This window comes from Astyanax mexicanus, chromosome 21 (genome assembly GCF_023375975.1).
Source record: "Astyanax mexicanus isolate ESR-SI-001 chromosome 21, AstMex3_surface, whole genome shotgun sequence".
Taxonomy (NCBI): Eukaryota; Metazoa; Chordata; class Actinopteri; order Characiformes; family Acestrorhamphidae; genus Astyanax; species Astyanax mexicanus.
In genome coordinates, this window is record NC_064428.1 from 6,700,167 (window position 1) to 6,721,279 (window position 21,113).

The 21,113-nt window shown below is 41.3% G+C and overlaps 1 protein-coding gene across 2 annotated transcripts in view; it reads left to right on the forward strand.

Annotated features, from left to right (window-relative positions):
- The window catches only part of LOC103027145 (neural cell adhesion molecule 2), a 564,336-nt gene extending 543,688 nt beyond the window's left edge, over positions 1–20,648 (forward strand). The window contains exons 16-17 of one of the 2 annotated variants that reach the window (XM_022674973.2): positions 66–273; positions 15,871–20,648. In XM_022674973.2, the coding sequence (XP_022530694.2) occupies positions 66–273; positions 15,871–15,985 (323 nt within the window). In that variant the 3' untranslated portion in view covers positions 15,986–20,648. The remainder of the gene's footprint in view (positions 1–65; positions 274–15,870) is intronic. The other variant, XM_022674975.2, reaches the window with a different exon arrangement.
- The last annotated feature ends 465 nt before the right edge of the window (positions 20,649–21,113 follow it).

Here is a 21,113-nt window from a genome sequence, read left to right on the forward strand (position 1 = left end):
TATATATATATAAAATTTTACAGTAAAACACTTTGTAAATAATTTTTTTTGGTATCGTGTCTCAGCAGACTCCCTGTTCAGCGGCCTGGGCTTGGGCGCGGTGGTGGGTCTGGGGCTGGCCGGACTGCTGCTCCTGCTGGTGCTGGTGGACGTCAGCTGCTTCTTCTTGCGTCAGTGTGGTCTGCTGATGTGCATCTCCCGAAAGCTCTGCAGCAAGAAGACCGCCACCAGCAGTAAAGGAAAAGAGCTGGAGGAGGGAAAAGCGGCCTACCTGTGAGTACAGCTGGTCTCCTACTGATACTGTCCTACTGATATATCCTTCAACAGTGAGTGATAGGGATGGATGGTATGAATATTGCAATAGTTCCTCCTAACAGCAAAAAATCATATAATATCATTGTGTTAAAATCTGCAAATCTTATTTTTTCTAATATACATTCAAGTTACCAGTAGGGCTGTTTATTGGCACTGACCTGATGGTATGATACATAGTATGTCACAGTGGATAAGATTCAATATATTTAATACAGGGGTTGGACATTGAAACTGAAACACATGTCATCATTTTAGTGTTTAGGGTTTCATGGCTAAATTGGAGCAGCCTGGTGGCCAATCTTCATTAATTGCACATTGCACCAGTAAGAGCAGAGTGTGAAGGTTCAATTAGCAGGGTAAGAGCACAGTTTTACTGCTCAAAATATTGCAATGCACACAACATTATTAGAGTTCAAAAGAGGACAAATTGTTGGTGCACGTCTTGCTGGAGCATCTGTGACCAAGACAGCAAGTCTTTGTGATGTATCAAGAGCCACGGTATCCAGGGTAATGTCAGCATACCACCAAGAAGAACCAACCACATCCAACAGGATTAACTGTGGACGCTGTAAGAGGAAGCTGTCTGAAAAGGATGTTCGGGTGCTAACCCGGATTGTATCCAAAAAACATAAAACCACGGCTGATCAAATCACGGCAGAATTCAATGTGCACCTCAACTCTCCTGTTTCCACCAGAACTGTCCGTCACCACAATCAATTATTGTGCTCTAAAACCAGGTGTTTCAGTTTCATTATCCAAATCCTGTATATATGATATACTAGTGCATCTAAAAAAAATAATTTTATTAAAATATTTATTTTCTTTCAGTAATTCAGATCAAAATGTGAAACACAGATCTATTTTTAAGTGTTTATTAGTATTATTGTTGATAATTTTGGCTTACAGCCAATGAAAACCCAATATAAGACCAATTAGTACTTTTGGTAGTGTGGGCAGTGTGCCAAGTCCTGCTGGAAAATGAAATCCGCATCTCCATAAAAGTTGTCAGTAGCAGAGGGAAGCATGAAGTGCTGTAAAATTTTGCGGGAAAACACAAAAACTGCACTGACTTTAGACTTGATAATAAAACACAGTGGATCAACACCAGCAGATGACAGACATGTCTCTCTTTATCAAACCATCACTGATCATCAGTAAATTTTACTTATTTCATTTGTAAATCAAGGGAGCAGAGTCTGGAGGAAGAGTGGAGAGACGCACAGTCCAAACTGCTCCAGGTCTAGTGTGAAGTTTCCACCAATCAGTGATGGTTTGGATAAAGAGACATGTCTGTCATCTGCTGGTGTTGATCCACTGTGTTTTATTATCGAGTCCAATTTTTCTGTAGAAATAATTTTCCTCAAAGATATCTGAGAAGAATTAAGAGAATCTGGACTGAAGTCTGACAGTCAGTATTAGATGCTGGTGATCTTCGGGTCCTCAGGCAGCACTGAATTAAAAACAGGCTGTACAGATTCTGTACTGAAAATCACTGCTATTTAAGGTCAGTAAAATAAGAATATAATTTTTGATTGGCTGAGAGTATTTATTCTACCAGAGGTCAGGTGATGGAAAGTGAATGGTGGCTTTTGTTGAGTTAATGCCAGGTTTTGTCAGTCCATTAGTCGTCTCTTTCTGAAGTGTGCAGTTATCACAGAGAGAAGGTGTTCACGCTTTAACACGGCTATGCCCGGGAAACTCAGCCAGCCTGGGGGTGAAATGTCTCAATTTTTCAAGGGAATTAAATGTCCTCTAATGAGAGGCTTTCGGTTGGAAAGGTCAGCGGTTGTCCTGATTATTTTAGAGTAGAGTACAGAGAGAGAAAGTGGCAGGAACTGGGCTTTTGATATTGGTGTGTTGTAATGGCTGCTTCAAATGGCTTTTTTAGAAATGAGAAATACTTGATTAACCCCACTTCAACTCTTCAACAAAAGGTTTTTTATTCAGTTATTATTCATCTTGAAAAAAAAACATTATGATTTCTTGGGAAACTATTTAGTTTACCATGTTTTGTCTCTCAAGGTTTTATTTTAGGACCTAAGAAAATTAATCATTTATAATATACCATATTAGCTGTAATATAAAATGCACTTAAAATCCTTTAATTTTCCCAAAAAAAGGTCAGTGCACCTTATGTATGAATTTTACCAGTCAGGTATTAGGTCTTTTGTCGTTCAGAGGTGTGTATCAGACTGTAGCCTTCTGCTAACCCCCTGGCTAGCACTGCTGGAGCAGCATTAGCATTAGCCGCAAATCACACTAAGTGCAAGCTTTTTCGTTGTTGAGAGGTGAGTATATCGCTAGCTAATACCGCCCTGGCTTACTGGAACACTAAGGCTTCCTCAGTGTAGCGCTGTCGGGCATCATTTACTGGCACTAACCATGGCTAGTGCTAGCGGTTAGCCTCTAATGCTAATGCTGCTGCAGAGAGAAATCTGTGTAAATAAACATCCAGCTCTCCTTTTAAAAGAAAAAAGTTTTTTTGGTTTATTTAGCTTTACTTTTACTTTTAGTTTTACTTAAGTTAGTTACCCCCCACCACCACCCAGTGGAGAGACCTGCAAAATTAGAAGGAAAACATGGTGACACCTCTGTTCCTTACTTGTGTTGCACAAGAGAGTTCAGAAATTAATATTTGGTGGAATAACCAAAACTTATACTCTTTCCACAAAAATACAATGGTTGTGGCCATCCATTGTCCTCTTGATTATTGTATTCCATAGGTTTTCTATGAGGTTAACACTAATTAAAAGCATAATCTGCAATACAGAGGTCATAAATTGTATGAAAGCAATAATAGCATAATGATTGTGAAATATTGGGACATCTCCTCATTTATTGTTTATTCTGAAACATACTTAACAAATGAGAAGCTACTCACTGCATCAGCTAGTTGCCATCCGTTTAGTTAACACCTGTATGTTCAGTTAAATTCAGATGCCAACATTTTTATCAATATTCAACAGCATCGCCAATACCGATACTGACATACCAACAACAGCATGACCGATACAGTGGACTGGCGATGTGTGTAGTGTGTATTATGTCTTGGAATGAAGCGTGAAGCAGAGTGACGATGGAGGATTTCATTCTTCATCCAGTTGGAGCTGTAATTTAATAAGAGACTGCGAGGTGTAGAGAACACGCCGGCCAAACATGCACTGACAGCCATCCCAGAAGCTTTGCTGCTAAAGTCCTTATTAGTGAGATTATTGTGCCTTGAGAGAAAAGTAAAGCCTCTTTCTGCGCTGCCTCTGGGGTGTGTAGATAAGTGTGAATGCTCGCGCTCTCAGGCTATACGCCGTGCATACGGCTCTACTGTCAACAGAGAGGATGTGGGATCAGCCTATTCCCAGTGAAGCCCATCCCTAATGGCATTGTCTCCATAGCAGCTTCTGCCAGCCTGGTAATGCCTACCTCTAGATGTATGTGTGTGTGTGGTGTAAGAGGCAGGGCTGCTATGGGTCAATATCTATATAATGTGTCTATATAATCTTTTATATTCACAGCATAGTTATTTCAATTTCATACAAACACTACAATACAAACAGTACATTTTTCAATATTAACTCTGTCTACATATTAACTCTTTCTACATTTCTGCATAAATATGACCTAAAACATCATCAGATTTCCTAAAAGTTTGCTAAAAGTTCTAAAAGTATTTAAAGAGAACCCAATTAAACAATTTAAACAAAAATATTATAACTTTTTCATTTATGTATTGAGAAAATTTAACCAATATTACATATTTGTGAGTAGCAAAAGTATGTTAACCTTTGTTTTTTTTGTAAGGGGCCGCCCGCAACGTGGTCTTCCCACCACTAGAGGGAGGCCACGCTCTAAGCCAGGTGGTAATCAGCGCGATTAACAACAGCTGGTGTCACTACCTTATAAGGGCTTCCTTCCGGTTCCTCGGCGCAGAGTCTTGAGTATTCCCGTCAGAAAGCAAGACCACGCCGGTTTTTCTTACGATCTCTTCAGAGTTGCCAAGTGGCTCTCTATCTTTAACCTCTATGGGAACAGTGTATACTGGGCTCAGTTCAGAGAGGTTCTCTTTCATTCTTCTAGAGCTACCTGTGTCGCTCTAACCCCTTCACCTCGCTGGTCGTGTCACCACGAGGCTGTCTGTCTCTCTTTCTTTTTGCACTTTCGTCAAAAAAAAAAAAAAACTTTCTTTCGTTTCTAGCGACCAGAGGGGGATACTTCTTCCCTTCTAACTTCGCTTACTTTTTCTCTCTAGTCCTTATTGTTTTTTCCCACAGTTTCCAAATCACTATTCCTGCTTGGATTATTTTTATTTCAATTCGTTTATTTAGCTCTCCTTCTCCCGCTTGCAAGCCACTTAGTTCTTCCTTGCGCTGACGTCATCGGCTCGTCCCCGGTGGCGCAGCGTGTAGGTTGCATTCACTCCGCTTCAGAGCCTGTGCTCGCGGATGTTCAAACCCCGCTCCGAGCGATTTTTATTTTATTATTATTATTTTTTTTAAATATCTTTCCATCTTTCTATATCTGTATTCCTTTCATTTCTCAGCAGTAAAGTGGTCCTTTCTACACCTCCACACTCAATTTTGTGTATTTCTTTCAGTGTTCTAAACCCTGCCCCCAGTGTTAAAACACCTACAGTCACCAATCACTCACACTCCCCAATAGTGTTGTGGTCTATTCATTGGCCTTTCACTCCAACACTCTTGGTTCGAACCCAGCTCACTGCAATTCCCTTATATCTGCTTTTGAGTTCGTCCTGGTGCTTTATTCCACTAGGATAAATAAAAATTCTGAGACAGCTCTCTGGATCTTCCCTTCGGGGCAGCTGTCTCATTACAGCAAGACTCTGCCAAATATGGACTCAGCAGATAAGGCAGCAATGCAGCAAGCCATAACATCTCAGGGTGCTCGTCTGGGCAAGCATGAGGAGGCATTAAATCAGCTAGCTCAGCGTATGCAGGAGTTAACCATGGCTGTCCAACAGTTAACTGTTCCACCCAAGGAGGAAGCCCCACCTGCTGCTGAGCAGGCCCCGTCTCTCACTGCGTCCTCTGCAGATATAATGCTACCAGCCCCCATGAGATTTAGTGGTGAGCCAGGAGGATGTCGGGGTTTCCTGCTCCAATGCTCTTTGGCTTTTAAGCAGGCCCCTAATCGGTTCCCCACTGAGGAGGCCAAGGTCGCATATATGATTTCCCTCCTTTCTGACCGTGCCTTGGAATGGGCTACAGCCCTTTGGGAGTCCGGATCTCTAGACTGTAAGTCCTCTTCTCTCTTTGCTGGAGCCATGAGGCGGACATTTGATAGCTCCAGCAGGGGCAGTGATGCTGCTACTGCCCTCCTTAATGCACGTCAGGGTACTCGGTCTATTGCAGATTATAACATTGCTTTCCGAACCCTGGCTGCTGAGAGTGGGTGGGACTCACTGGCCCTGATGGCTGTTTACCAACAAGGCCTTAATGACGAGCTAAAAGATCTAATGTCAGTCCGTGATCCTCCTAATTCCTTGGAGGACCTGTATGACCTGACTCTTAGGCTTGACAACCGTCTCCGTGAACGTCGTCGGTCCAGCAAAAAGGGGTCTCGCACTTCTCAACCTCGAGAACTTTCTCCTCATTCCCGGCCACAGTCTAGGGCTGATGGTACCGAACCCATGCAACTCGGTCGCACCCACCTCACCCCTCAAGAGGCTGAAACACGTCGCCGTCAGGGCAGATGTATGTATTGTGGTGGAGATGATCACAAAATTGAAAAATGCCCTGTTAGGCCAGTAAAAGGCCAAGCCTACCCCCGGTAGGGGACCCCAGGGTAGGCTCTCTCCTCAGTCCCCAGTCAAGTGGGCTGTTTCTCCCAGTCACTCTGATATGGGGAACACCATCTAAGGAGGGACGCCTGACTGCCTTTGTTGACTCCGGGGCAGCAGGCGATTTCATGGACATCTCCACAGCACGCCAACTAGGTTTACCCCTGGAGTCCCTTACCACTCCTTTACCAGTGTCAGCTATTGATGGCTCCCCATTAAGATCAGGAGCAATTAACCAACAGACCAAACCCATCATTATGAAAGTGGGCCAACATACTGAACGTATGTCTTTTTTTTTGACTCGGGCACCAAACCTACCTGTCATCCTGGGGTATTCTTGGCTGCAAAGACACAACCCCCATATAGACTGGCTCTCAAAAAGCATTCGACAGTGGGGTTCCCATTGTAGGGCTTCATGTTTACGCCCTGGTCTCCTGGAGAGTCATAATACACCTTACCAAAAGCCTGTTGACCTGAGTAAAGTACCTAAAGGTTACCATGACCTTAAGGAGGTCTTCAGCAAGCAGAAGACTGAGGTCCTACCACCCCATCGCACCTTCGATTGTGCCATTGAACTAATGCCGGGCACTGTTCCTCCTAGGGGGCGCCTCTTTTCTCTATCAGGGCCTGAGAAAGAGTCTATGGAGGAATATATCCAAGACGCCCTGGCACAGGGGTTCATCCGTCCTTCAACATCTCCAGCTGGGGCAGGTTTTTTCTTTGTTGGCAAGAAGGACGGGGGTCTGCGGCCGTGTATTGACTACAGAGGCCTCAACAAAATCACGGTCAAAGACCGCTACCCTTTGCCTTTAATGACAACAGCCTTTGAGGCACTCCAACAGGCCTCTGTTTTTACTAAATTGGACCTTCGGAGTGCCTACAACCTGGTACGGATCCGCCCAGGGGATGAATGGAAGACAGCTTTTGTCACCCCTACAGGCCACTACGAATACCTAGTAATGCCGTTTGGGCTTATGAACGCACCAGCTGTCTTTCAAAGGCTTATCCACGAGGTCTTGCATGAGACCCTCGGCCTCTATGCTTTCGTTTACCTGGACGACATCCTCATATTCAGCAAAGATCTGAAGGAGCACATTGTTCATGTCCGCCGGGTGTTACAGCTGCTCCTTGAGAACCACCTGTTTGTAAAACTGGAGAAGTCCGAATTCCATGTTGCTACGGTGCGTTTCCTGGGCTTTGTGGTTTCCAAGGGTAGTTTGGCTATGGATCCAGTAAAACTGAAAGCAGTGGCCGAGTGGCCTCGCCCCACCTCCCTCCGCCTGGTCCAACGTTTTTTGGGCTTCGCCAACTTTTACCGCCGGTTTGTCAGGAACTTTGGCTCGGTCGCTGCACCACTCACTGCTCTGACCCGCAAGCAACCAGGCCCATTCCAATGGACCGACGAGGCCCAGAAAGCATTTGAGGAGCTCAAACATCGTTTGATCAGCGCCCCTGTCTTACGCCTCCCAGATCCTGACCTCCCATTTTTAGTGGAAGTTGATGCCTCGGACATTGGGGTTGGTGCTGTACTTTCCCAGCGCTCAGGTGAAAACAACAAGCTCCATCCGTGTGCGTATTTCTCTCACCGTTTGACTCCCACTGAAAGAAATTATGACGTGGGAGACCGGGAACTCTTGGCCGTTAAGATGGCCCTTGAAGAATGGAGACACTGGTTAGAGGGTTCCAAACACCCGTTCTTGGTCTGGACGGATCACAAAAACCTCTCATACATCCAGAGCGCCAAGCGGCTGAATCCTAGACAGGCACGTTGGGCCCTGTTTTTCAGCCGCTTTGCCTTCACTCTGTCTTACCGTCCAGGATCCAAAAACATTAAGCCTGATGCTCTATCCAGGCAGTGGGAGGAACCCTCTGTACCACAGCTCTCGCCCATTCTTCCCCCAGAATGCATACTTGCACCCCTGCAGTGGGAAATTGAGGGAGTGGTCCGGACAGCCTTGCAAACAGAGCCAGATCCAGGTGGAGGCCCCACCAACAGGCTGTATGTCCCCACATCTGCTCGGGCTCAGGTTATGCACTGGGGACACACCAGTCCAGTTTCAGGCCATCCAGGGGTTAAACGCACACTGGAATTCCTGAGCAGGCAGTTCTGGTGGCCTAGGATGGCAAGAGAGGTTCGGCAGTTTGTGGCTTCCTGCGATGTATGTGCTCGCAACAAGGAGCCCAGGGCTAAGCCCTCTGGACTGCTACACCCTTTACCGGTTCCACATCGCCCCTGGTCCCATCTGTCCCTGGATTTTATCACCGGATTACCCAAATCCAGAGGCAACACGGTCATTTTGGCGATTGTGGACAGGTTTTCAAAAGCAGCTCGGTTTGTCGCCCTGCCAAAACTCCCATCATCGCAAGAGACAGCTCAACTCATTCTGCACCAAGTAGTACGGTACCACGGGATCCCTGTTGACCTGGTATCGGATAGGGGCCCCCAGTTTTCCAGTCGGTTCTGGAAAGCTTTCTGTACTTCTCTAGGGGCTTCCGTTAGTCTGTCCTCAGGGTACCACCCCCAGTCTAACGGGCAGACCGAGAGGGTGAACCAGGACCTTGAGCAGTCTCTCCGGTGTCTGGCGTCCACCTGCCCTTCCACCTGGGCGGATCACTTGTTGTGGGCTGAATACGCTCACAACACTCTTTGGCACTCCTCATTGGGAATGTCTCCCTTTGAGTGCCAGTTTGGTTATCCGCCCCCCTTGTTCTCAGCGCAGGAAGCCAATACGGCCATTCCCTCTGCAGCCAGTATGGTGAGGCGTTGCAAAAAAGCGTGGCGACGCGCGCGTGCCACTTTGCTAGCACAGACCGCATCGCGCAAAGCCACTGCAGATCGAAGGCGTATGCTGGGGCCGTCTCTACGTCCCGGCCAGCGTGTGTGGTTGGCGGCCAAAGACCTTCCGCTCAAAGTGGTTAACAAAAAATTGGCGCCTCGTTACATCGGGCCCTTCAAAGTCGTCCGCCGAGTCAACCCTGTGTCATACAGGTTGCAACTGCCTCCGTCTCTTAGGATCAATCCCACGTTCCACGTTTCGCGTCTTAAACCCTACCTGTGTTCAACTGGGGCCAAGCCGGTGGACCCGCCGCTCCCTCGCATGGTGGCTGGCTCACCGGCCTATACAGTGAATAAAATACTCGATTCCCGTAGGGTAAGGGGCCGAGTCCAGTATCTGGTGGATTGGGAAGGTTATGGTCCTGAAGAGCGTTCTTGGGTTCCAGCTGCTCGGATTCTTGATCCGGATCTCATTCTAGCCTTTCGGCGTGATCAGGCGGCCGGTCTTGGGACTTCTGGAGCCGCCCCTCGGGGAGGGGGTCCTGTAAGGGGCCGCCCGCAACGTGGTCTTCCCACCACTAGAGGGAGGCCACGCTCTAAGCCAGGTGGTAATCAGCGCGATTAACAACAGCTGGTGTCACTACCTTATAAGGGCTTCCTTCCGGTTCCTCGGCGCAGAGTCTTGAGTATTCCCGTCAGAAAGCAAGACCACGCCGGTTTTTCTTACGATCTCTTCAGAGTTGCCAAGTGGCTCTCTATCTTTAACCTCTATGGGAACAGTGTATACTGGGCTCAGTTCAGAGAGGTTCTCTTTCATTCTTCTAGAGCTACCTGTGTCGCTCTAACCCCTTCACCTCGCTGGTCGTGTCACCACGAGGCTGTCTGTCTCTCTTTCTTTTTGCACTTTCGTCAAAAAAAAAAAAAAAACTTTCTTTCGTTTCTAGCGACCAGAGGGGGATACTTCTTCCCTTCTAACTTCGCTTACTTTTTCTCTCTAGTCCTTATTGTTTTTTCCCACAGTTTCCAAATCACTATTCCTGCTTGGATTATTTTTATTTCAATTCGTTTATTTAGCTCTCCTTCTCCCGCTTGCAAGCCACTTAGTTCTTCCTTGCACTGACGTCATCGGCTCGTCCCCGGTGGCGCAGCGTGTAGGTTGCATTCACTCCGCTTCAGAGCCTGTGCTCGCGGATGTTCAAACCCCGCTCCGAGCGATTTTTATTTTATTATTATTTTTTTTTTTAAATATCTTTCCATCTTTCTATATCTGTATTCCTTTCATTTCTCAGCAGTAAAGTGGTCCTTTCTACACCTCCACACTCAATTTTGTGTATTTCTTTCAGTGTTCTAAACCCTGCCCCCAGTGTTAAAACACCTACAGTCACCAATCACTCACACTCCCCAATAGTGTTGTGGTCTATTCATTGGCCTTTCACTCCAACACTCTTGGTTCGAACCCAGCTCACTGCAATTCCCTTATATCTGCTTTTGAGTTCGTCCTGGTGCTTTATTCCACTAGGATAAATAAAAATTCTGAGACAGCTCTCTGGATCTTCCCTTCGGGGCAGCTGTCTCATTACATTTTTGGTATTTGTTGTGATTTCCCCCCTTCCTCTGTACAAAATAGCTTCAACTCTGGGATGTTGGTGGTTTTTTTCACATTCAGGTCGATTCAGGTCTTTCCACAACATTTTCATTGGATTAAGGTCAGGACACGTTGTTCCAAAACATTAACTTTCTATTGACTATTCCATGACTCTTATTCTTGAACCGATCTTTGGTAGAATTACTTTTTAGGGTCATTTAGGGTCATTGTCTTGCTGCATGACCCAGCTTTTCTTGAGATTCAGATGATGGACAGTTATCCTGATATTTTCCTTTAGAACACATCTCTGATATAATTCAGAATCCATGATTCTATGAATAAATGCAAGCAATCCTGCCCTAGATGCAGCCAAACAGGCCCAAACCGTGATACAACCACCACCATGTTTCACAGGTGGAATAACAGGTGGGTCTTATGCTGGAATGGAGAACCACCAGAGCCCCACCCACTAGATCAGTTAAAGAAATGTCATTTATGTCTGCTTATTGAGAACCTTGGACCATTTACAACAGGATTAGCCAGCAGACTTTGTCTGAGGGAGGGATCTGTAACTACTGTCTGTGGTATATCAGCAGATGAGGGAGCTTAGCTACTCTGCTCAGCTATTTAGCACAAGCTAACACTAACATGTGGTAAATGTTCAGCGTAAACATGACATGGCCAGCAACAGATTATTCGCATGAAAGTGACAGAGCCCCTAAATGGCAAAATCTGAAAGGAACTAAAACTTTTAAGAATGGAGCTGGTGAGATCTTTATCTTTATGTGAGAGTGGTTTTGTGTAAAGGACTTTATCATGAACATGTTTTGTATAGAATATTAAACTATTCTAACATGTAAAAGAGGTATAATATGTCACTAAGGTGTAATGTCATAAAATTCTTTATTATACCACAGTTAGTTCCGACCCTGCAATGTGATTGGTTGAGAGGCGTTTTATGAGCGCAGTTATCAGCCGGTAATGTACTGTAACCGAAGCTCTCCATGTATTACTCCGCCACATACAGGTAACCTAGCAATAATGTAGCACTTACAAGCCAAACAGCGCAGCAACAAACAGAGCAGCAATGGAACTATTTTAACTCAAAATCTTTCAATAAACAGTGATAATGGAAATGTGGTGTAATCGCAATAATACACTCCAGGTTTGTGCTATAACGTTTAAGAGTACAGCACAGCAGTGCCGATATAATGCGCTATAGCACTCCCTCTCATTTATTATTGCTTAATTATCCATTATCAAGGGACACATGCCCCCCTGACACTGGACTGCAGGCAACAAAACTAATTTAACACTAGTCAAGTTGCACTGATGAACGCTAGCCTGAGATAAACAGACATACAGTTCAGAAAGCAGATGTACGTCACACTTGGTGGTTTTATATGTTCTTGCTAATTTAAGCTTTAATCTTTATCCCATTTAATCACAGCGTTTCTTCCATTAGCTTGAAATCATCAGTTCTTGACTGGTTTATTCTGGGCTGAGCTCTTATATTTCTCATTTTTCCTCTTATTTGTTCAGTTGACAGGTATTTAATTGGACCTTATTGGAGTTATTGTTGAATCGTGCCTTCAGAGATATTCTAGGCATCTGAGGCACACTAGGACGACTTGCATGCATATTATGTATTAAATTTCCCAGTCATATTAGCATTTTGACAGCAGCATTTCGAGAAATGAACTTTCTTCCATTTCTGTGTGAAATGAAATAAGGAGTTGTGCTTCACAGACTGTCTGGGAAAAAGATTGGCATGGAAACACTTCATTCCCAAGCCAAGTAGATCCTAGTCAACACCTGGGGTTTCATAGAGATATATTAATATATATAAATATACAGTGACCTCCAAAAGTATTGGAACAGTGAGGTCAATCCTATTGTTTCTACTGTAGACTGAAAACATTTGGGTTTGACATTAAAAAAAATGAATATGAGACAAAATATCAACATTTCAGTTATTATATTATATCCATGTGTTTACATCTGGATTTGATACACACTTTAAAAGATAGCACCTCCTATCTAAAACCACCTATTTGTTGGAACATCTGACTATCGGGTGTGTTTTGTTTCCCAGGTGTGTCCTCATACCATTAATTATTCAAACAATAAACAGCCCTCAGTTTCAGATTTGGGTTTTATCTGTGCAGACTGTACATTTATAGTTAGAAGAGTAACCGGTAACACTTTCTATGAATGTCATCTTTATTAGACTCTATAACTACATTCATAATATATTATAATGCATTCATTAGGCATTATAAACATGACTATAAATATTTATAATAATGCATAACCCACTATAGCCATGTTTATTAAGCATTATGACTTGTGATTATAATACATTATAAGCTATGCTTATGATATACATGTTAAAATAGTTTATATCTATTGTTAATAATCCAGTCCTGCAATGAAAAAGTACGTCACTTTACTTAGAGTGCACAAAGACCTGTTATAATGCATTGTAATTGACTATAACTAATATTATATTCAAGACAATTACAACTCATTAGTGGTTAAAAATATATTTATATGATTATTGAGGGTGTGTTTATAAGTTGGAAGCTGTTTTAGTCATGATACAAGTCTACAAGCTGGGACTGAGTTTCTTGGTATAGACTTATAACATGTTATAAACACAGCTATTAATGCATTATAATCACAGGTCATGATGCATAATAAACATGGCTGTGATGAATTATAGAGTTTTATAAATATGTATAGCCATGTTTATAATGCCTTATGAATGCATTATAATGTGTTATGAATATGTTTATAGAGTCTTATAGAGATGACATTCGTAGAAAGTGTTACCGAGTAACCAACACAAAAACCAGAGAGCTGATTATAGGTAAAAAAACAACAACTAAGTAACTGTGAAGCTGAGAGAAGGTGCAAAAACAATCAGAACCATTAGAGCACAGATATTGTTCATAGCCAGTTCACCTATTTGGAATGTTCTGAAGAAGAAAGTCGTCACTGGTGTACTAAATAAAAGGTGATGAACAGGTAGACCAAGCAAAACAGCAACAACTTTAAAGGGGCGCTCACACAGTTTGTTGTTGACTTCAATTCATAACCCTTCAGTTTTTGTCTGAGGGCTCAAGGCCAGATTGGGGCGCTAGCCAATTGATTGGTTTGCTTGTTTTGTTGAAACAGCGCCTGGATAGAAACATGCTTTGTGCAGAGGGTAAAATATAGGTTTTGATTTTTCTTCATACCTGTCAAGTTTTGGGTTTAAAAATAAAAAATAAGGGTAAAAATAGTTTTCCACTGCCGGATTTGAGCCTTCCCACTAGCCCAATCGAGTTCAGTATTCCTTACATTTTAAGACAGGGTAACAAGAAATCTAAAATAACCACCTGTGAACCACTTACAAACTACAATTAGATGACCAAAAGCTTTTACTAAAGGATGTGGACCAGATATATTCATATCAGTGAATCCATTCCTCAATAAAGTATGCAAAACAGTACGCCAACAATGGATTTCATGTAACAATGTAATAATGTAAAACATTTACTTGTTTCTAAATTGTTCTTTTACCTTTTAATGATATTTTTTTTATGAAAAATATGAATAAATATTAGTCCTAAGGGGCTTCCCCACTAGCCCACTAACTCTCATCCGCAAAACCAATAAGCTGATTGGTTGTTTCCCCTGAGAGGCGGAACTTCTTCCTTGAACTGGCACCCTGATTGGCTTTATGAGATTTCCCATTCACTCATAATACGGTAAATTTATGGGAAAATAGTAATACGGGAGGACGGCGGGTAAGAGGGGTAAAATACAGTAGTTTCCCAGCCAAAACGGGACAGTTGACTGGTATGGATGCAAATATTTTTGAGTCTATGAGTGTACGAGACAAACACTGATCATCTGCCACTCCTGAGGCATCCTCTTTATCTTGATACATCTGTACCACTGAGCTGCAAAGGTACATTCTGTAGGAAAACAGAGCGAGCGTGTGAAATAGCTGGAGCGGTCCAATTTCAAAACATCACGGAGAGTACCACAGCGCTACCTCGGGTTGCCAAGTTGGGCCAGGCTGAATCTACACAATCCAGTGAAAGACGCGTTCAGTAACTTCTACCATGGCAAGAAAGTCAAATTATAAACCGGCTCATGTGAACTTTATCCGTAGCTAAACTAGCCTCATTCACCGCTAGCTGCGTTAGCCTAAGCCAAGCCTGTTATACCTGAAAAATCCCCCTGCTCCAAAAATACTACACACCCCAGAGCTGGAGTTACTACTTTACAGGTCCTAGTAATTTAACACTGCTTAGCTTAGTGAAGCAAGTTTAGACTGGTAGGAGAGACAGAGAATGGAAAGGGACTCTTCTAAAACCTGTTTCTAGCATTGTATTGACTGCTAAACAGCTAAATAGCTAGATAGTTGCTAGGGATGGCCATAAGTAACGTTTACCTTTAATCGTTTTGGACGTAACAAATCACTCAATATATAAACATATTCAGAGCTAAACTGAGTCACTATAGAGACTATCTATCTATCAGTTTCTGGCGTATATTTCGTACTTATCACTGCCGAGGTATTAATCAGATTGCAGTTCACGTTAAAATGTGTAGCATGACTGCGCTCTCCAGCATATTAGGATCACTTTAGCTAACCTTGCTAATTTATCTATCTCTTTCAGACACCCTCTGCCTTTTTATCCCAGCTGCACACAGATCACTGATGTGAATGTGAACCATCAATTTGTAAATTCATTTAAACACCAGTCCCTAGTAAGCAAATCTAGTGGTCGTGATAAAATACCTGACTGAATTAGCTAGCCAGTTAGCTTAACATTACCTGTTCAGGAGAAAAAGTAGCAGCTCTGGGTCAGTCTTGTAGTCTTTTTGAGCTGAAGTCTTCTCCAACTTTCAACTCACTGCCAATATTTACTCTTGTTTTATTCCTTCTTTGGTCACTGAGCTTTTTTGAGACATCCTGAGTTGTTTTTTTTTTTAAAGCTGTGTAGCAGCTGAGGTTTATCTGAAGCAGCTCTGCTAGCTAAGCTCCTTTTTTGCTGCAGTACTGATAGCTGTAGAATAGTGTAGGTGCTGGCAACCTTGGGGGGGTGGGGTAAATATTGGGGAATGAGCAGCAGGAGGAGACAGAGGAAAAAGCGTACGGGATGGAGTGAACACTTAAAGTAGGAAGGTACTCATGAAGCCCTGCTGACAAGAGCTGCCAGTGCTTTCACTCAACATGTTTCCTTAATATCTGATGATACATCCTGATCATTTTATCACTTACTACTGAAAACGAGTTACATAGTGGTCCTTTAAGATGTTTTCAGCTTTTTAAATGATAAAATCTTGAAGTCTCTTCTGTTCTTCTGTTTTTTTTCTTTCTCTCTTTTGTTTTGTTTTTTACAGAAAACTCCCTCTCAAAGAAGAAAACGGAAAAGACGTCCTAAAGCCAGACCTGATCGAGATCAAGGTGCACAGCGACAACAGCATCCACACAAAACAGGATGACAGCAAAGCGTAATGAGGGGAAGGGGGGGCGGAGAAGGACATTGTTTGGGAGGACGTTCCGAGCCTGGCCCGAACAAGACCAAAACAACCAGAAAAAAAAAAAAAACGAGAGAAGAAAAACGCAAAGAAGCGAAAATCGGAATCCTCGGAAGCTGAACGGATGACTGAGGGCGCGCACACACACGGGCCTCTGTAAATATGTTCAAATATATAAAGAGAATTGAGTTTTTATTGTGATAAATTAATTGTCCTTTCTATTTGAATCGGCTCCAGCTGAAGGCACTTGATTTTTAAGTGACTTTTGTTCTTTTTTTTAGACCCTTTTTTTTTTATTTTGCTCTCGGTTTTGGTAGGACTTTATTCATGCTTATGTTCCTTCGTTCTTTACCAATTGAAACATGTTGGGTCTCCAAGAAAACTCTGACGAATAGAGCTTTTAAGGGTTGTGTGCCAGATTGGACGTACCACCCAACTAAACGTCTTGTCTACATTTCTACAACAGCATGTGGTCTAAGGCATGGACGTGTGCTTCAAGACAGTAACGTTGATGTTCCTGCTGGTTTGGCCATACTCTACCTGTGCATCTGGATTTAATGACCATCCTTCAACCTTTATTTTGAGGAACCAGTTGAGCAATGAAGGACAGACCAACACAGGAGACATTAAAAGACATCAGTTCGGTAACACTTCTTATGAATCCTGTATGAATTATAATGCATTAAATAGCAAACATAACATTTTTACAGTAACTGTCATAAGCTAGTTAAATACCATTTAAGTTAAAAGGATTGTAAAATTACAATAATTCACTCTGGAAATACAATACAGCTTAATACTGTATAATAGGAGTTGTAATAGAGTATTACAGCTTTTGTAATAAATAAATCTATTATAATACTGTAATTACACAGCATGAAGTCACACTTTGCTGCAGTAAAGAAAATAGTAACTTATTCTTATGGCCTAAAACACTCACTGTGTCCAGGCAGTCAATTACCATTATGTAACATACTGAGTATCTAAATAGCCATGGTAGAATAGCTATGGTAGGCAAAACCACACACTGATGGTGCATAGTAAAGGGTGCGAGGTCACGCCCATTATGCAAATAAAGGATGTCAGAGGGCCAATAGGAAAGATGACATTTTTGTGTAACTACAAAATATTTGAGTTTCAATTTAGGTGATACTTACTCAAAGTATTGGGTGGGTGCAGAGTGGTCCAGTGGTCTAAATCCCAGTGTTTGAATCCCAGTCATGCAGCTTGACATCAGCTGTCGGAGTCCTGAAAGAGCAAAAATTGACCTTGTTCTTTCTGGGTGGGTACAGTAGATGGCGCTCTTTCCCCTAATCACTTCTAGGGTGATGTTGATCAGCACAAGGCTGCATCTGTGAGCTGATGTATCAAAACCAATATCTTTTGTTTGTGCATTTGTTATACTTAAATGGTTTTCAGATTATCAAACAAACTTTCTGTCTGACAACATGAAGCAGCTAAAAGATCTTAAAAAACAACACATTATTATATCCCGATCTGAAAATATTCAAAAACAGATAAGAAAACAGGGTCATTGATCAGCTATCAGTCTAGAAAAGTCATTTCTAAAGCTTTGAGACTCCAAAGAACCACAGTGAGAGCTATTATTCACTAATGGAGAAAACATGGAACACTGGTGAACCTTCCCAGGAGTGACCGGCCGACTAAATTACTCCAAAAGGGCATGAACAACTCATCCAGGAGGTCCCAAAAGAACCCAGAACAGCATTTAAAGAACTGCAGGATCTCACTAACGGCCTCAGTTAGGATCAGTTTTAATTATTCAATAATAAGAAAAAGACTTACCAAAAATAACACTTTTTTTACAAGCTTATGACCATAATTATAAGGTTTTATGCACGCCATATAATGCATTATAAATTCAGTATGTATGTATGTACAGGATTCATAGGAAGTCTTTCCAACTTTTCTTTTTTAAACCCACCCACTGATATTGCTGTTGCAGAGCACTTCCCATGAAACACAGTAACGTGAGCGTGAAAGTGAGTATGTCGTGCTAAAGGCAATGTCGGTCCCTTGAGCCATAACCAGTTATTAGATTTTATATATTTTATGATGAATTTCACTCGTTGTACATATGCGTGTATATTGTAGTGCTGATATACTGTATATGAAGTGTTCCTTGGAAATCAGAAAAAGAAAGAATCAGGTAAGGTAGAAAGGTAGACTTCGCTGTGCGTACTGCAGACGTTTAGGAAATGGTTTATGAATTGTGGAAAAAAATGTTTGTGCAGATGTTTAACATTCAAAAAAATGTCATTCATAAATAGCATTATCACTAGTACACTAGTCTCTCATGTCAGACGGCTATTCAACCAGATCACCAGAAATTAAGAGACTTTAAACTATGAGAAATCTGTAATTTGTGCTCATGGGCTCCCCCTACAGTGCTCTTAAGAAGGACACGCTTTACACATGCATTTCTGGACAAGCTGAGAAATAAAGACTTGTCACTGAAAGTTAAAAAAAAAAGCATTTAAACACATTTCACAAAGTTGTGCTCATGGGCTCCCCCTACAGTCTAAAAGTGTAATTTGTGCTTTGAGCCATCTTTTAAGAAGGATACAATTTAAACATGCATTTCTGGACAAGCTGAGATATACTGAATTGTCACTAAAAGGGAAAAACATTACAACTATAACACTATGGTTATATTACAGAATTATTTACAAATACATACAAAATGCAGCATTATGAGAGATTTGTAATTTGTGCTCATGGGCTCCCCCTACAGTCTGAAAGTGTAATTTGTGCTCTCAGCCACCTTTTAAGAAGGACACGCTTTACACATGCATTTCTGGACAAGCTGGGATGTACGGAATTATCACTGAAAGTGAAAAAAGCATGTAAACTATAACAGAATTTTTTCACAAATATGTATGCAACTTTATGTGAGATTTTTAATTCATGCTCATCGGCTCCCCCTACAGTCTGAAAGTGTAACAGTCTTAAGAAGAACACACTTTTCACCTATATTTCTGGACAAGCTGAGACATATAGAATTGTCACTGAAAGTGATTTTTTTTTTGTTTCGTTTTGTTTTTTTCACAATGCAACATTACACAAGATTTTTAATTTGTGCTCATTGGGTTCCCCTTCAGTCTAAAAGTGTATATTATGCTTTGAGCCAACTTTTAAGAAGGATACGCTTTACACATGCATTTCTGGACAAGCTGAGATGTTTAGAATTGTCACTGTAAGTGGACAAATCATGTAAACTGTCACAGTATAGTGATATTACTGAGTGATATAAACTGCTGAATGTGAAGAGTTGGTACTTTTGGTTTGTGTGTGATTTATTTAGCAAGAACAAGATTTTTTTATTGTTTTTTAGATTTATTATTTTTTTTTATTTCTGATTTGACGGAATAATGAAATCTTTAAACACAGTACAGAAGCAGGGTTCACTATGTGCGTGTTGTGCTGCCTGTCGATTCATCAAATTGAGTTTAGAGGATACGTGCTTTCAGTTTTATGAGTTTTTGTTCTTGTTTGTATCTCACTATTTGCAGAAATACACAATTACTCATGTAATCCCAAACACACAGCCGATACTGAATTTATATTCAAAGATTTGGTGGATATTTGTGTTTAACTTGAATAGAAACTCCATTATTGCTTATGTCTTTCTTTTCTTTTCTTTTCTCTTCTTTTATTTTCTTTCTTTTTGTGTTCAATTTTTTTTAACTGAATAATCTACATTTCAGGCTACAATTAGATCTTATAATTGAAAAGTGCTCGTAACTCACACCATCATGCGTGTAAAAGTGAACTCTTATGAGTCCTTATTTGTTATTTATGTACCATTGACTTTCCTATTATTTCCTATTATTTGCCCATTAAAACGGGTCCTTTTTTAAATTCTTATGTAATGTTGATCAGTATAATGGTAAAATTTATATCAGGGTCCTGAAGTCTTGCTCTTGCCCCCCCTGCAGTTTAACAGTGTAATTTGTGCTTTGAGGCAAACCTCAAGAAGGACACGCTTTACACATGCATTTCTGGACAAGCTGAAAGAAATAGAATTGTCACTGAAAGTGGAAAAAGGCATGTAAACTGTCACAGTATAGTTATATTTCAGAATTTTTCACAAATATGATATAATTCACACCATCATGTGTGTAGAAGTTAACCCTTACAGGTCCTTATTTGTTATTGTCATATCATTTCACTTTTTCCCTATTTTATGGCCATAAAAATGGGTTTTATTTTATATCATAATGTAAAGTTGATCATTATTATATTTTAATTTATATATAGGTTCCTGAAGTCTTGCTCTTGCCCTTAACCCTTACAAGTGCTTATTTGTTATTATAACATCATTGATTTTGTATTGTCAGGTTTGACCTTAAAAAATGCTTTTTTTATTTTCTAAAGGTAAATTATCATTATAATATGTACATTAAAGAGGGTGTTCTAATGTGGATGTAATGGGCCACCATCTGCTTGCTATGCTTTTTATAAACGTTCTTGTGATTTCACTTGATAGGTGACAGCCCACCTTAATCTCCTTAATTTTAATCAGTGCAATTTTATATTTATTGACTGTTACTTTTTTGTTATTTTTCTTCTGATTGTATTGATTTTTGGGTGACAAAAGCCTGTTTTACCATTCAAAAAAAAGCAAATGATGGTTTATATGGAAAAAAAATTGGTTCTTTCGTCCAAACTGAAATATTTTAAAGGTCCAGACCAAATATGATCTCAGTTTCACCTGTTTTGAGATTTTGAATCTACCATGTTTTTTCTTTATCAGTAAAAGTAGGCTTGTAGATTTTTCCTATTCACCTTATTCTGCCACCTCATACTCAATCAGTTCAATTTAAATTGTATTTAAAGTAAATGCAGTCTGATGTAGTTACTGCTGTGGACACTGATCATAAAAGTAGGTAGATATGGAGACTTCAAAAGTTGTTGTTTGGGAGCATATGTGAGGACAACACATAGCTTTAGCCATCCCTGGTGTACTGGAAGAAAGTCGTCACTGGTGTACTAAATAACAGGTTAGTTCTGGACATAGCCCAGCAAGCCAAACATACATGTACATTTCACCATATACTGAAGCAACACCTTTATTATTATCT